Raw genomic sequence first — 18,221 nt, forward strand, 5'->3', positions numbered from 1 at the left:
CAGCATCAGTGATTCCAGTGCGTCATCAAGTAGGGGCGGGGCCAGGAGCTCAGTGATTCCAGTGCGTCATCAAGTAGGGGCGGGGCCAGGAGCTCAGTGACTCCAGTGCGTCATCAAGTAGGGGCGGGGCCAGGAGCTCAGTGACTCCAGTGCGTCATCAAGTAGGGGCGGGGCCAGGAGCTCAGTGACTCCAGTGCGTCATCGAGCCCCTGTTTTAGCCCCGCCCAAAAAAATCCGGAACACAGTAATGGTGAAAAACTGTATAACAGTCTAACTTCACAATTCAGTACTTCACAGTTCACAGTCTTTGTAATATGTTTTAGCAATACATTTCTAACATTTATAATGTGTTTAGAATTTTTTTTTAGAATTGCCTTTACAGGGACTTTAAAAGAGCTGATTTTTCCCCCCCTGATATAAACATTTTGTTTGGCTGTGTGAACTGTTGTAAACACTTTTGAGAATTTTGCACACATTGCTTTGAGAAAATAATGCATATGATTTGTAATTTCTATGAAATTAATGAAAATTACAAATGACAAGTGTTCAGATCACCGTCTTGATTGTTTTGAGAGCAGTGATCTGAGTTTAGAGAAGTGTGTCAAATCGATAGAAGAAAACTGTAAAACACAGTTTTCACACTATTTAGATGCAGAGGTAATGTCTCCACAACACAGCAAAACCATTCAAAAAGGGCTTTTTGCTTAGGTATTTAAGTTTTAATTTATTTTTTTATGTTTATGATTTCATTGGATTTGTGGTTTGAAAATGATCTGCTCCATATAGTTCAAACACATATTAGATTTTACACTTCTATGCATTTCGACATGGCATACAAAGTACAGTAACCCTACGGGCCACACCCACCCCCCAAGGACATTACATGGAAAACGTTTACTGTTCTCTGGAGTTCAGGTTTATCACCTCCACCTCCCACGATGATCTTGACCTTCAGAGTCCTATAAAAGAGGCTCTTCTGTCTGATCTGAGAGTCGACGGCTGCTGTGCTGATTTCGGTGAAGCATCAGGATTTTACAAGACTCTACAAGAACAGTGAGTATATGTTTTAAAGTTAGTTTTTAGTTTTAAAGTGACCAACTTGTGTTTAAAAAAAATAACTGTGGCATAATAATCGACATTTGAGGTATGACAAATTTTTATCAAAAGAACTGTCAAGATTTTCAAAATATGTTCTCTATTAGTTTTGGAATGACAGATTTTCACTTTATGTTTTACTCTATTGTTTCATAGATGAGTGCATCAAAACCCCAGGAAAGGTAATTCTGCTCAGATTCCTATGATGAAAACTGTGCACTTCATTATATAAGGACTGTAATGCGTCACAATTAACGTCTACAAACTGGTGGTGTTAAATTCAGTCTGTCTGTCTGTCGCTGCAGTGGTTCGGTGAGAATCGGACACTCTCTGAATAAGAACGAGGAAGAGTTTGTAGCCAGAAGGAGAACAGATGTTCTACAAAGCCTGAAGAAACTTCAGATAACCTGCAGTGAGGTAATGTTATACTTCATTTATCTGCCTGGATATTTATAAGTGTGTTGCAGCTGATGAACATCAATTGTTTGCTAAATCAATCTGTGTTTCAGAACAAAGTGCCAAACATTGCATTACTGGGATCTGGAGGAGGATCAAGAGCCATGGTGGGTTTGCTGGGATCCCTGGATCAACTCCAGAAAGCAGGTCTTCTGGACTGTGTGCTTTACCTGAGCGGAGTCTCTGGATCCACCTGGTACACACACACACACACACACACACACACACACACACACACACACACACACACACACGCACACACACACACACACACACACGCACACACACACACACACACACACACACACGTTGAATGTCATAAATGAGAGCTTATGTTGTTCCTCTGAAGGTGTATGGCCTCCTTATATCAGGAGCCGGACTGGTCCACCAAACTAGAGACTGTGAAGGGCGACATCATCAAGACACTCTGTGATCCTGCAGTCGGATGGGGAAAAGCATTTGACAAACTGAAGAAATATTACGAAGAAAAAAAAGACACAAAACTATTCAGCTTGACTGACGTCTGGGCAGCGATGGTCGTCACGACATGTGCGAAAGAGGTCTGTAACTATTCATAATACAACACTCAATGATGTGGGTGCTTAAAGGAATAGTTCACTTAAAAATTTAAATTCTGTCATCATTAGGGGCTTTCGCACCAGAGGAACCTTTTCATAGTTCCTAAAACTATTGGTGGAAGTTCCCAGATTTTGGCGTGTTCGGTGCAGGAATTGGGAACGATTATAGATCTAGGAACTCCTTTTGGAGGAACTAAGTTACTTCTACTTTTGTATTGGCCGAACGCACGCGAAACACCGGCACCCTCCATTTAAAAAAAGGCTGTGTAACACACAGATTATAGCCTATATATTAACTCCAGAAACTAACTCTACGAACATGTAAAACAGAGATAGATGAAGCTCTTAATCTCTACGCTGAGGAGAAAACCCAACGCGACTCTGAGGAGACCGAGAGAAACATGATCATGTATTTCTGCTCAGCAACACTGGACATAACTCTTCACCATTGTCTACTCTCTGTGTATAGCAGTTCTTCCTGGCGGCCCGTTCCTAGAACTAAGTTCCTAAAAGTACCCGGTGCGAAGGCCCCTATATACTCACCCTCAAGTTGTTTCAAACCTGTATGAATTTCTTTCTTCTGCTGAACACAAAAGAAGATATTTTGTAGAATGACGTAACCAGGCAGTTGATGGACCCCATTGACTTCCATAGTAGTAAAAAAATAAAGTCATAAGTCTGAGACCAAATTGAAAATCTGAGATTTATAAACGATTCCTAGTGTGGTAGGCCAGTGAGAGCTGTGCGTGTAAAACCTCACTCCCCTGATCTCAAGAGTAACTCTCACTTGAGCTTGATTGTGACTGAAGAAATTCTCCCAGGTCTCTCCATCACCAACATGATAAATAACAGCTGCAGAATTGTTTTTTCTCTTCAGACAGAAAAATATAAACACACATTAACAGATCAGCGAGACCATCACAAAAAAGACCCGTTTCCCATCTACACAGTGATCGACAAGCAATGCAAACAGAGGACCGATGCAGGTGTGTGTGTGTGTGTGTGTGTGTGTGTGTGTGTGTGTGTGTGTGTGTGTGTGTGTGTGTGTGTGTGTGTGTGTGTGTAAGAGAGAAAGACAGACAGAGTTAATGTGTTTTGTGTCAGCTGTTATATGGAGGTGTTTCTGTCTGCAGACCCCTGGTTTGAGATCACTCCATATGAAGCCGGTTATTCCCTCACTGGAGCGTTTGTGGAGACATCCAACTTTGGCAGCAAGTTTAAAAATGGCCGTAAGATCGAGGAACATCCTGAGATTGACATGCTGTACCTGCAAGGTAACAATCCCTGTGACGGGACAGCCTACCGGTATTTAGTGCTGTTTTTCAACATAAACCTTCTCATTACACAGTGATTTAAAGGAAAGATCATTTTTTCTTAACAATAAGAGCTTAAATCAGACTGTTTGTATTACGCATTTTATTTTAAAACTGATATACAATTTTGTTTATTGTGAACACTGAAACTTAAATGTGTTTTCTGCAGCTCTGTGCGGCAGCGCTTTAGCAGATGAAAAGGAGAACCGTGAATTCCTCTGGGATAAAATATATGGTACAACTTCATTTGTTCTGAAGATTCAGTTCTTTCTAAAGCTGAAAGTCATTTAATTATCATGTGAACCGTAATTCTATTTGATCCCCCAGGGTTCTTACGTTATTTTATGTTTGAATCACAACCACAAGCGAGGACGAGCAGGAGCATGTCGAGCAGGAGGGAAGGTAAAGCATCTATTACAGCTTTTATTTATTGACAAGTGGATTTATCTTTCTAAAGCTGACAGTCATTTCATTATCATGTTAACTTTAATTCTATTTGATTCCTCATTTGTTACAGCTCACAAAGGCCCTTCAAAGGGTACACTAAAATTGCATAGGATCTCAATGGAAACGAGTGAAGGTAAAGCATCTATTACAGCTTTTATTTATTGACAAGTGGATTTATCTTTTTAAAGCTGACAGTCATTTCATTATCATGTTAACTTTAATTCTATTTGACTTCATAGACCCTTTAACACCTGAATTTAAATCACAAACAGAAATGAGGATGGATCCTGAAACGGAGGAAAGGGAAGGTAAAGCATGTATTACAGCTTTTATTTATTGACAGGTGGATTTATCTTTTGTGGTATGGGTGGTAGATCATTCAGTGCTGTGTTTCCGAAACTCTGGAATTCTCTTCCTCTAAATCTTTATTACACTTTTACTCTCACTCAAATAAAAACCTATCTTTACTTACAGTATTTCCAACCCTCTGTTTAGTGTTCTGCTGTTTTGCTACTGTATATTGTATTATGTACAATGGTGTGTGTGTGTGTGTGTGTGTGTGTGTGTGTGTGTGTGTGTGTGTGTGTGTGTTTGTGTGTGTGTGTTTGTGTGTGTGTGTGTGTGTGTGTGAGAAAGACAGACAGTTAATGTGTTTGTCAGCTGTTATATGGATGTGTTTCTGTCTGCAGTCCCCAGGCCTCAAGCATATGAAGCTGATTATTCCATCCCTGGAGCGTTTGTGGAAACATCCAACTTTGGCAGCAAGTTTGAAAATGGCTGTAAGATCGAGGACCATCCTGAGATTGACATGCTGTACCTGCAAGGTAACAAACTCTGTGACAGGAGAGCTTATTCATATTTACAATATCAACTTACATTCGACAGATTCTCCATTGTACATTGACCTGAATTAGAGAATAGTGTAAAATAGATTAACTACTAAATGTAACCATCATAGACTGAACGTTTATCATTTGGACGTGTTTTTTCTTGCCAATTTACACATTCAAACTATTTTAAACGCAAAAGAGGCGAAAATCGGGAGTCGCATGTTATCTGTGACCACAACCGCACGCACCCTAAGCGCGCGCACGCACGCAGAGAGAGTGAGAGAAAGTGACGCGAGAGAGGCGCATTATTAGCCTGGCTCCGCCTTCCTATGTACTTCCGCTCAATTTTCCTTCAGTACTACCAGAGCCTGTCTACGGAGAGCCTGGCCACTCCCTATTAAGTCCTATTGTACCGAATTTTAGTTTTTAGTTTTTTTTGTTTTGTTTTTTTATTATTATTTTTATTAATTATAATAATCATTTTCTTATCTAAAAAAAAAAAAAAAAAAAAAAAAAAAAAAAATTGCGTTGGATTGTACTGTGAAGGGTCATAGCACTTACATACTGTTGTCCTACTGCTAGTTTAATTGCTTCTATTGTTTCTCATTTGTAAGTCGCTTTGGATAAAAGCGTCAGCTAAATGAATAAATGTAAATGTAAATGTAAAATTAAAGTGTCTTGCACTTACATGCCCAGCCCCAATAGGCTTAAAAGACACTAATGACATAAAACAAACATAATACACAAAGATGACCATGAAATAAAGAACCTAGGAAGATGACCATCATACACAATACATTACCATCATTATCACAATATAAACAAACAAAACAAGACAAGACACCCTCAATTTAGGTCAGGATATAAATTCCTTTGCCTAAGTTTCAGCTGTGTCAGCTGTGTTGTGTGTTTACCTTTGTCCGCTGTGTTGTGTGTTTACCTGTGTCAGCTGTGTTGTGTGTTTACCTGTGTCCGCTGTGTTGTGTGTTTACCTGTGTCAGCTGTGTTGTGTGTTTACCTGTGTCAGCTGTGTTGTGCGTTTACCTGTGTCCGCTGTGTTGTGTGTTTACCTGTGTCCGCTGTGTTGTGTGTTTACCTGTGTCAGCTGTGTTGTGTGTTTACCTGTGTCAGCTGTGTTGTGTTTACCTGTGTCAGCTGTGTTGTGTGTTTACCTGTGTCCGCTGTGTTGTGTGTTTACCTGTGTCAGCTGTGTTGTGTGTTTACCTGTGTCAGCTGTGTTGTGTGTTTACCTGTGTCCGCTGTGTTGTGTGTTTACCTGTGTCCGCTGTGTTGTGTGTTTACCTGTGTCCGCTGTGTTGTGTGTTTACCTGTGTCCGCTGTGTTGTGTGTTTACCTGTGTCCGCTGTGTTGTGTGTTTACCTGTGTCAGCTGTGTTGTGTGTTTACCTGTGTCCGCTGTGTTGTGTGTTTACCTGTGTCAGCTGTGTTGTGTGTTTACCTGTGTCAGCTGTGTTGTGTGTTTACCTGTGTATTGTATTGTATTGTACCTGTGTCAGCTGTGTTGTGTGTTTACCCGTGTCAGCTGTGTTGCGTGTTTACCCGTGTCCGCTGTGTTGCGTGTTTACCCGTGTCAGCTGTGTTGTGTGTTTACCTGTGTCAGCTGTGTTGTGTGTTTACCTGTGTCCGCTGTGTTGTGTGTTTACCTGTGTCTGCTGTGTCGTGTGTTTACCTGTGTCCGCTGTGTTGTGTGTTTACCTGTGTCTGCTGTGTTGTGTGTTTACCTGTGTCCGCTGTGTTGTGTGTTTACCTGTGTCAGCTGTGTTGTGTGTTTACCTGTGTCGGCTGTGTTGTGTTTACCTGTGTTAGCTGTGTTGTGTGTTACCTGTGTCGGCTGTGTTGTGTTTACCTGTGTTAGCTGTGTTGTGTGTTACCTGTGTCAGCTGTGTTGTGTTTACCTGTGTCAGCTGTGTTGTGTGTTTACCTGTGTCCGCTGTGTTGTGTGTTTACCTGTGTCCGCTGTGTTGTGTGTTTACTTGTGTCCGCTGTGTTGTGTGTTTACCTGTGTCAGCTGTGTTGTGTGTTTACCTGTGTCAGCTGTGTTGTGTGTTTACCTGTGTCAGCTGTATTGTGTGTTTACCTGTGTCCGCTGTGTTGTGTGTTTACCTGTGTCAGCTGTGTTGTGTGTTTACCTGTGTCAGCTGTGTTGTGTGTTTACCTGTGTCCGCTGTGTTGTGTGTTTACCTGTGTCCGCTGTGTTGTGTTTACCTGTGTCCGCTGTGTTGTGTGTTTACCTGTGTCAGCTGTGTTGTGTGTTTACCTGTGTCCGCTGTGTTGTGTGTTTACCTGTGTCCGCTGTGTTGTGTGTTTACCTGTGTCCGCTGTGTTGTGTGTTTACCTGTGTCCGCTGTGTTGTGTGTTTACCTGTGTCAGCTGTGTTGTGTGTTTACCTGTGTCAGCTGTGTTGTGTGTTTACCTGTGTCCGCTGTGTTGTGTGTTTACCTGTGTCCGCTGTGTTGTGTGTTTACCTGTGTCAGCTGTGTTGTGTGTTTACCTGTGTCAGCTGTGTTGTGTGTTTACCTGTGTCCGCTGTGTTGTGTGTTTACCTGTGTCAGCTGTGTTGTGTGTTTACCTGTGTCCGCTGTGTTGTGTGTTTACCTGTGTCCGCTGTGTTGTGTGTTTACCTGTGTCCGCTGTGTTGTGTGTTTACCTGTGTCCGCTGTGTTGTGTGTTTACCTGTGTCAGCTGTGTTGTGTGTTTACCTGTGTCCGCTGTGTTGTGTGTTTACCTGTGTCAGCTGTGTTGTGTGTTTACCTGTGTCAGCTGTGTTGTGTGTTTACCTGTGTCAGCTGTGTTGTGTGTTTACCTGTGTCAGCTGTGTTGTGTGTTTACCTGTGTCCGCTGTGTTGTGTGTTTACCTGTGTCCGCTGTGTTGTGTGTTTACTCGTGTCCGCTGTGTTGTGTGTTTACCTGTGTCAGCTGTGTTGTGTGTTTACCTGAATCAGCTGTGTTGTCGATGCCTCGAGGGAAAAGAAAGTGCAGAGCTGAAAGCACCAGTGACTGAAGGATTGCCGTAAAGCAGTGTCTCTGGTCGTACGATGTGTTTGACGTCATTGACATTTTAAAATACTTTTTAAAGCAAATAAGTGACTCTAAAAAATCACCCAGCAATATGTAATTTCTTTGCATCTCCTTTCGAATACAACATTCAAATTACTAGACAAAAAATTATATCCTGAGAAAAGTGGATTTTGAGGGGTATAGCTCCATAGACCTGCATTCATTCTGCACTCGTCCTGTGAGGACTCGTCATGTGGAGCCAGAGTGGAACTGCAACCAGTTCAGAAGCCGGAAGTTTAATGAGAGTGGCAGTTCTCCCATTATTAGACATTCTCTGGAACTACGTCTGGGATTGCGGTGTATTATTGGGTTTTCTCTGATCAATTTTTTACCGGTCCAACCAGCGAACAGAGGGAGTGGTCGAGAACGATAACGTTGAGGTTGTGCGCTAGTTTGAGTTGGCATACGTCAAGTCAAGTCAAGTCAAGTCAAGAATATTTGTATAGCGCTTTTCACAATACAGATTGTATCAAAGCAGCTTCACAGTATTAAAATAAAATAATAATAAAACGTCCATGTTTGGTAATGCTAATCAATAGTAATATTGATTGATTCATTAAATTGAATATCCCCAACTGAGCAAGCCAAAGGCAACAGTGGCAAGGAAACGAAAAACTCCATCAGGTGACCCAATGGTGACCTAAAACTCCATCAGGTGACCCAATGGTGACCTAAAACTCCATCAGGTGACCTAATGGAGAAAAAAAAAAACCTTGGGAGAACCCAGGCTCAGTCGGGGGCCAGTTCTCCTCTGGCGGTTATGAACTAGAGGCCGGATTTAACTGTAAGATTAAAACATTTATATGAATGCCTGGTTAAAGAGATGCGTCTTTAATCTAGTTTTGAACTGGGAGAGCGAGTCTGAGCAACGAACAGTATCAGGAAGGCTATTCCAGAGTTTTGGAGCTAAATGTGAAAATGCTCTCCCTCCTTTGGTGGACTTAGATATTCTAGGTATAACCAAAAGCCTCGAATTTAGCGATCTTAAAGAGCGCGATGGATTATAGGGCGATAGAAGATCCGTTAAATAAACTGGAGCTAAGTCGTTTAGGGCTTTATAAGTCAGTAACAATACCTTATAATTAATACGGAACTTTATAGGTAACCAGTGTAGAGATGATAAGATCGGTGTTATATGATCATATTTTCTTGATCTGGTAAGAACTCTAGCGGCTGCATTTTGGACTAACTGTAGCTTGTTTATTGAGGATGCAGGACAACCAGCTAATAGAGCATTACAGTAATCTAGTCTCGAGGTCATGAATGCATGAACTAACTTTTCTGCATCAGAAACTGACAGCATATTACGTAGCTTAGCAATGTTTCTAAGGTGGAAAAATGCCGTTTTTGTAACATGAAATATGATTTTTAAAAGACAGGTCGCAGTCTAGTATGACACCCAGGTCTTTTACTGTAGAGGATAAAGTAGCAGGACATCCTACTATGTTAAAGTTGTATTGTGAGAGGTTTTGTCAGAGGTGTCAAAAGTATTCACATTCATTACTCAAGTAGAAGTACAGATACTAGGGTTTAAAATGACTTCTGTAGAAGTTGAAGTATCAACTCAAGCTTTTTACTCAAGTAAAAGTGTAAAAGTACATGGTTTCAAAACTACTTAAAGTATAAAAGTAAAAGTAATGCAAGGCAAAAAATGCCATTAAGGACAAAAGCTTAGACCGCGCCAAAGGGGCCTATAGTGCACCCCCCCTCCTCAAACATTCTAAGGCCATAATGACTATAATGTTATATATATTAAAATGTAAATGTTGAAAAACTTGTGAGGCACTAGGCTATAGCTGTATAACAGGTATACCTGTTTCAGCCACATATAAGGATTTCGGATATTGCCATCTTTGTGGGGATATTTTGACACTATAATGGTTGCGCGCACACACACACACTCTCTCTCTCTCCCACACACACACTCTCTCTCTCTCTCACACACACATGCACGCACTCTCGCTCTCTCACACACACACACACACACACTCTCTCTCTCACACACACACACACACTCTCTCCCCTCTCTCTCTCTCTCTCTCTCTCTCTCACACACACACACTCTCTCTCTCTCTCACACACACACACACACACACTCAGTCTCCCTCTCACACACACTCGCTCTCTCACACACACGCACACACTCTCTCTCACCTCTCTCTCACACACACGCACACACACACACACACACACACACACACACACTAACGATTATGTTTGCCACTTTTCCCGCGATTGTCATACAGTAGGTAATATTGTAAAAACGGCTGTCCCCAAAGCAATATTTGACGCGATTTGCCCCGTATTCTTGAGCACAAAACTGTTGATTTATCCCTCGCTTACCGCATCTACAGTAGGTTTCCTTCGGAGGAGTTTTGCCGCTTCGCACAAACCAAATGTAACTACAGCGCGCCGCGCGGACAGCCTCTCACAAGTTAGAAAGAAAACACAAAGCCAATCAGTTTAGCGATGTGTGTTCAAGAGGCGGGTCTCAGATCTATTGTAGTATAATTGGCCATTTTTTGAATGACGACAAGCCAGAATGAAAACAAGCGGGAATGAAAACAAGCAGAAATGAAATAGGAGTAACGAGGCTATTTTTTAAATGTAAGGAGTAGAAAGTACAGATAATTGCGTGAAAATGTAAGGAGTAGAAGTAAAAAGTCGGCTGAAAAATAATTACTCAAGTAAAGTATAGATACCCAAAATTTCTACTTAAGTAATGTAACGAAGTATTTGTACTTCGTTACTTGACACCTCTGGGTTTTGTGGGCGGTTTTTTGAACCGATGAGTAGTACCTCCGTCTTGTCTGGATTTAATAGAAGAAAATTACGCGTCATCCAATCTTTTATATCTTTAACACACTGTCAATTTTGATAATTTAGCGTTTTCATCCGGCCGTGATGAAATATATAATTGAGTGTCATCAGCATAACAATGGAAACTAATTCCATGTTTCCTTATAATATTTCCAAGTGGCAGCATATATATTGAGAATAATAGAGGGCCTAGCACAGATCCCTGCGGCACTCCATAGTTTACTGTAGTTATGATCGATTTTTTTCCATTTAAATAGACAAAATGGTAGCGGTCAGATAAGTATGATCTAAACCAGCTTAATGCTTGTCCTTGAACGCCAGTATAATTTTGTAGTCGATCTAAGAGTATTGTGTGATCTATAGTATCGAACGCAGCACTAAGATCAAGTAAAACTAGTATTGAGATACAGCCTTGGTCCGAAGCTAAAAGTAAATCATTAGTGATTTTAACGAGCGCAGTTTCTGTGCTATGGTGCGGCCTGAATCCAGACTGAAACTTTTCATAGATATCGTTTTCTTGCAAGAAAGAGCACAATTGAGCGGACACAACTTTTTCTAATATTTTAGACATAAATGGAAGATTTGAAATGGGTCTATAATTTGCTAGATTATGTGGGTCTAATAGTGGTTTTATAACTGCCAGTTTAAATATTTTTGGAACGTGACCTAAAGATAGAGACGAGTTAATAATATTGAGTAGAGGCTCTTCCACTACAGGTAACACTTCTTTTAGTAGTTTAGTGGGTATAGGATCTAATAAGCACGTTGTTGTTTTAGATGAAGTGATAAGTTTATTTAGCTCTTTTTGTTCTATAGTTGTAAAGCACTGTAATTGTTCTTGCGGGGTGATAATTGAGGCTGATTTATAAGGCGCGATTGAAGATTGAGTGTTTACAATTGTGGTTCTGATGCTTTCTATTTTCTCAGTGATGAAGTTCATGAAATCATTACTGCTAAACTGTAATGGGATATTTTGGTCAGGTCACGTTTGTTTATTTATTAGTCTAGCCACGGTGGTAAATAAAAATCTTGGATTATTTTGGTTGTTTTCTATTAGTTTGCGGAGATGCTCAGCCCTTGCCGCTTTTAGGGCCTTTTTATAACGTGACATACTGTCTTTCCACGCGATTCTAAAGACCTCTAAATTAGTTTGTTTCCATTTACGCTCTAATTTACGGGTTTCTCTCTTTAGAACATGCGTAGTATTGTTGTACCATGGTGCTTTACTTTTCTCTCTGACCTTTTTTAATCTAATGGGTGCAACAATATCCAATGTTCTAGAGAGAATGGTGCTCATAGTGCTAGTTACTTCGTCTAATTCGTCTGTTTGTTTGGGTTTAGGCAGTAACTGAGACAAATCAGATAAGCAATTTGAGAAATTATCTATGGTGGATGGAAGGATTGTTCTGCCTGGTCGGTAACGCGGCGCAGTATGACATAGTACTGTAGTCCGTAATATACAAGTTACCAGGAAGTGGTCACTGACACCATCACTTTGTGGAATGATATCTATATCGGTTGGATCGGTTCCATATGATATAATTAAATCGAGTGTATGATTAAGACGATGAGTTGGTCCGGTGACGTTTTGCTTGACCCCAAAGGAGTTTAATAAATCTGTGAACGCAGCCCCTAACGCATCATTTGAATTATCTACGTGTATGTTGAAATCTCCAACAATTAATGCTTTATCGACGTTGACCAATAGATCTGAGAGAAAATCTGCAAACTCTTTTAGGAAATCAGCGTAGGGCCCTGGCGGTCTATATACGGTAGCCAAGGCTAGAGATAATAGGGATTTTTTCCTTACATCTAAGAGCGTAACATTTAATACAAGTACTTCAAACAAATTAAATTTGTCACCTGTTTTCTGAGTGACATTAAGAATATCTCTATAGATTGTTGCAACACCGCCGCCACGACCAATCAGACGGGGCTCATGCTTATAACAGTATCCTGGTGGAGTGGACTCCTTTAGACCGAAATAGTCATTTGGTTTAAGCCAGGTTTCAGTAAGGCAAAGTACATCGATGCTATTATCTGTGACTATTTCATTTACAATAGCTGCTTTAGGTGTGAGTGATCTAATGTTCAGAAGACCTAGCTTTAGAGATTGTTTTTGTTCACTAATAGTGAGATTTTCTGTTTTAATAACAATTAGATTTTTCCTAGATCCTACAGTAGATTTATTATTTGATCTCACTAAACGAGGAATAGACACAGTTTCTATTAAATGTTCTACACTAGTATTTATATCAATTAATTTGGTGCAGCAGAGACTGTGATTTGGATTTTTGGTAACTAGTCAACCGGTCTTTAACGTCTTGGAGATGTTATGCGACAGAAGATCCGCTCCATTTCTACTTGGGTGTAAGCCATCAGCGCGGAAGAGCCTAGGACGCTCCCAAAACAGATTCCAATTATTTATAAAGAGCAGTTTCTACTCATTGCACCATGACATTAACCATTCATTTAGCGCGAATAATCTACTGAACTTCTCATGCCCTTGTCGATACGTGGGAAGCGGCCCAGACACGATGATCGTTATTTCAGGCGATGCGGTGCGTACCGTCTCGATTAGGTTCCTATAATCCTTTTTCAAAACCTCCGTCTGCCGCAGCCTGACGTCGTTCAGTCCTGCGTGCAAGACGACAGCTCCGACGCGCTCGTCACCGTTCGAGATCTCGGGTACTCGCGCAGCGATATCAGAAACACGGTCATCAGGAAAACAGTGGCTACGCACCTTACTTTTACCTGACGTAGCGTGGACGTTCCGAACAATTGAATCGCCGATAATCACAGCATCGCGTTCCGTTTCGCGAAGAGGAGAGAAGCGGTTCTGAGTGGAAATCTCGAAAACCGGGAGGGGCGGAGAGATTCTTCGCGTCTTCCGCTGCGAAACAACCCAAGCTTCGTGACGGCGCCTCGGAGCCGGGGTGTATGAAACTTGTGAGAACCGCCTTGGCGCACGGGACCAATGCTGAGAGACGCACGGTGTTGACGCAATCGGAGTCTGCGGATTATTAACTGATTTGTGTGCATCGACGCGAGATGTTTCAAGAGCTAAACGCCGGTCTCTTAGCTCGGCTTGTCTCTCTAAAAGGTTGTGAATCTGCTTCTCTACAGCTTCCAGCTCAGACTGCACCGCCTGCAGCTCGAATGTGTCCTCACCTGCACCAAAAGGTAGACAACATAACGTTACATTTGATATATTCGCCATTTAAACAGATGGACAGTAAGTTAGCAACGACGCTACCAGTGATGCTATCAATATTAACGCTAATTTATAACTGAAATCTTGGATATAATCTGTCTTTTTAATGGTACGGGTGTGATGTAACGTTAGACGCACGATAGGCGAGAAAATGTTCGTTTGTAAGTGAGTGTAAAGAAGACGCGCTCAGCCGTCCGACCCACAGGTGTAACGGACCGGTATTGGGTCAATCGGTTTGAGACGCGTCTACTCAACAGTCCGCGTTGTAACTACGATATTTTGAGCGTCAGTGTTTCTCGGTGAGAAAAAGTAGAAAATATTAGTTGTAAGTGAGTTTAAAGAGAGAAATCCCGGATTTTGAATCAAATCGACGGAGCTCAAACACAAACAACGCGTTCAGGAAGAACGCGTTGGTCGCAAGTCACGAGACTTTTGGTCGCAAGTCACGAGACTTGCGACCAAACGTTAGCGATTAGTTACGGCAGATCGAGAGTGGCTCTGGGCAGATCCAATAGTTTTGAACTTCAACAGAGGACCGTCTACAAGGAAGTGAACGCTTGTCAATGGAGAGTGGCCAGACTCTCTGTACAGATGAAATGTAGGAGAGTCTGGTAGGACCAGGCTAGCGCGATATAGGACTCGAACAGCGAATTGATTCCTCTTTTGCGTTTCCTTAAGACGGACTCATCTTAAATTGTCTGCAAGTATTCTCTCGGTTATATCATAGTTGAAAAAGAAACCAGATGTTTGTCATTTTTTTCTCGTCCGAGCAGAAACCCAACATTCCTACTGTTGCCTGTGTCATTAATGTTAATAAAACAACAAAATACAGCTTTAACAAAGATGAAACTATACATTTAATTTTTACAGTTAACAAATGGTGTTATTTTACATTTAGGCTTAATTAGGAATTTCTGTACCGGAATTAGACTTCGTAACTTTGATATTTCGTATTCATCTCTGCTTGTAATTTGTGTATTTGTTCTCATTTTATTACTGGCTGTTCACTTGTTTTTTATAATGTTAGAACACCTATCAGTGAAGAGCATGCTCTCTCCGCCAGAACCGTCTTGCAGCACATCTTCGTCTTCGCAAAATCCTAATCACAACATCGTATAGATGACATTGTATCATATGATACAATCAGACATGATGTATCATATGACCAAATCAGTAAAAGAATAAAAATTGCACTATGAAAGATCTCCATAAATTTCCTGTTTTTGCACTGGAAAGCACTTGATATTCAAGATATTTTGCCCTGTGTTCAAGGTGAGATTTCTTCAGAAGATTCAGACTCCCCATCCATAGACGAATGTTACCAGGCGCTCATGGATCTAGTGGACATGAATCTCGAGGCTTTGAATGACGAAGATCCGCCTGCTCACGATAAATACATCAGTACAGTGACGAGCGCCAGTAAGAAAACACAAAAGTGTGCTAGAAAATGTATCTCTAATGGCCTTTCAGCAACATTTAAACAGTAAAACAACCTACAAACTAATTGATGAAACATTAATATGCAAAAACATCACTTTTGGCCCCAAAAAAACTGTAATTAACACAAGATACACAAACCTGCTTCAGATTAAAAGAACTCAATCATGTTCTCCTCTATTCACAGAGATCTCTGAAGGCGAACTTGTGTGTACTCAAATAGCGGATTTTGCATTCGTGGATATAAAACAGTTTTGGATAGAAAATGTGTTTGAAAGATTGAGTCGTTGCGTCAGTTTCATGGATTATGGTAGGTTGAACTGTCTTTACAATGTGTTGATTTTTGATTTTTCTAGCCAGATTAATGCATAAACCAAAGTGCTTTACTCTAAGATTCCATAAAGCTTACAATAGCACCATCTTATTGAAAAACGAATACACTAAAATGTATTTGAAATAATTTTTGTGCTAAGTATACTACAATACATTTACATATTTATTTTCTTATTAAAAATACCCTGCAATTGTACTTTTGGAATACCAAACTGGTATATTTAAAGTCTGCTAAACTAGAACAACTACTTTCGTACTTAATGCACTTTAATTGTGAGGAAATAGTGCCGAGGTCCAACTAAAGACATGGTATATTTGATTGTGCTAAAGTGGAACAATTGCAAGTATACTGTAAGTACACTTTAAATATCATGCATTTAAAAACTGATTTTATACAGCAATCATACAATCCTTATTAATAATGATATTAAAACACATTTTAGGCATAATATTAAGAAACGTGCTGTGAGAAATAAAGAAATACTCCAAATAAAGTTGAATTATATTTTATATAAGTAAGTATTAAGCGATATGTCAAGAAATATGTTAATGGTTTTAAATTATCCTTATGAAATAAATGTATTTTAAATATATTTTGGTATAGGGTTTTTTTTTTTACTAGGGCAACAAAAATGTTTTTAACAGACTGATGCAAAACCTTTAGACGTCCAAATATATACTTAAAGCTGAATAATCTATCATGAAACATGTCTCCAAAAAACCATATAGTCAACTAAAAACATATACAGAATATAAAACAACATCAGAATATTTACTGAATATAAGAACCTGTATTTGTTTTACAGATCTTTGGAAGAGTATTTTTTATAGCATGGCTCAGTGGACCTGGGGCAGGAAATATAACTTTCTTCACAACATGAAAGGTGAGAACAGAAACGCATAGACAGATGTTAACTGGAAATTCATTGTGAATAATATAATAATGCTGTGATCTCTCAGATAAAGCAGTGCCCGCAGCTCTTCTGAAAAGTGAGACGAGAGACTATATAGACGCTGGACTGCTTATCAACTCACCCTACTTCTCAGTGCTGAGAGAAGAGAGAGACATCGACCTCATCATTTCACTGGATTTCAGTGATGGTGATCCTTTCACGGTATTATACGCACAGAGAATTCACTCATAGAAGTTCATAAATCATCATTTGCTCCCTCTCATGTCGTTTCAAACCCATGACTTGATTCTTCTACAACAGGAGATTTTTTTATAAAATGATCTGCTTTTTCCCTCATGACATTCATAGTGACAGAGTTTAGACTAATCATAATTTCAAATGCTGTATGTCAAAAAACAAGAAAGAAAACCATTTAAAAATCTAAATCCAAATCCCCAAATCTAACCATATTTATTTATAATACCTAGAGAGTGCTGTCCATTAGCATTCTCTTTTATCTCAAAAAGGGTTTCTCATCCTGACGATTTTGGTCAATACTTTAAATTTAAACTCGAAATGTCTGTCTAACCCTTTTAAGCCAACAATAATGTGATGCTTTTCCACTACAGACAGTGAGGGAAGCTGCTGAGACGTGCAAGAAACTAAAGATCCCTTTCCCTGAGGTCAACATTCCCAGTGGAGACGTAAAGAAACCGAAGGACTTCTATGTGTTCAAAGGCCAAAACACTCCAACCGTGATACACATCCCTCTCTTTAATGTGGTCAACTGTGGAGGCAAGTTATGATCTTACAATGTCCTGAATAAAACTGAAATATCAACTGTGTTCTGATTTAAGTTTGTTAATGTTTCTTCAGAGGATATTGAGAAGTGGAGGAACAAATATGCCACGTTTCAAGGTTCTTACAGCGCTGAGATGATCACTGATCTTATGGAGGTCGCTGGAAAAAACATCACAAACAACAAAGACAATCTGCTGGAGGAGGTCCGTCTGGCCATGAAAAACACAAAAGATGAATAATAAATATCAGAGGTGTGCAGCGTTCTGAAACTAGGAGTCAAAGTCCTCAATGTTTGTTTTAATGTAAATTCCAGTTACACTTTATGTGGATAAATCTTTGACGCATATGAAATGTCAATAAAAACATGTGGACGGAGCAATAGGCCAATCATTATGTTTATTTTCTGTTTAATGTTAAATAGTTTTTGCATGTTTCAGTCTGATCATTAAATGTGCTGTATGTAACTTTTTCACTCTACTAAAGCATAAAAATGCCATATTGCAGATATTTGGGAAACATGCTAAGTTCACATACTCCTTTCTCTGAAAAACACTTCTACAGCTATTTTACTTATTTTATTTAGAAATGTGCATTTCCAGGCTGGAATGTTTGTTTTTGTTTTGGTCTGTGACAGTGCACGTTGCCAATTTGCCAATTTTCATTGTCCAACCCGAGTGAGCGCCGTCCAGTCTGAGGAGCAGGAGGCGGGAGAAACCACGATCTCCGATATTTTTTTATAATACTGCAGTACCTATTCCGACCAACAGTTGTCATTCTTACATACTGCACCTTTAATAATCAAATCAACCATAACACAGACTGATTTACAGCTATGATTGCTGATTAAAATATTGTATTTACTTTGCTTCTGTTCCAATTAATTAATAAATAATTCTCTACAAATATGGGTTTGTCCTGGTCATTTAA

At 40.0% G+C, this 18,221-nt stretch overlaps 1 protein-coding gene across 1 annotated transcript; it reads left to right on the forward strand.

The window, feature by feature from the left end:
- Positions 1 to 883: 883 nt before the first annotated feature.
- LOC306994769 (cytosolic phospholipase A2 gamma-like) lies at positions 884 to 17,660 on the forward strand (the record flags this gene model as incomplete). Its single annotated transcript, XM_079605562.1, has 14 exons — positions 884 to 1,053; positions 1,401 to 1,512; positions 1,605 to 1,747; positions 1,901 to 2,111; positions 3,007 to 3,115; positions 3,263 to 3,403; positions 3,612 to 3,677; positions 4,579 to 4,713; positions 13,743 to 13,799; positions 15,103 to 15,249; positions 16,407 to 16,484; positions 16,561 to 16,715; positions 17,123 to 17,288; positions 17,370 to 17,660. The coding sequence occupies 14 exons, from the start codon at positions 884 to 886 to the stop codon at positions 17,531 to 17,533; spliced, it is 1,854 nt and encodes a 617-aa protein (XP_079461688.1). The 3' UTR covers positions 17,534 to 17,660.
- Between the last annotated feature and the right edge of the window lie 561 nt (positions 17,661 to 18,221).

This window comes from Phoxinus phoxinus (genome assembly GCF_949152265.1).
Source record: "Phoxinus phoxinus genome assembly, chromosome: 3".
In the NCBI taxonomy this organism is placed as follows: Eukaryota; Metazoa; Chordata; class Actinopteri; order Cypriniformes; family Leuciscidae; genus Phoxinus; species Phoxinus phoxinus.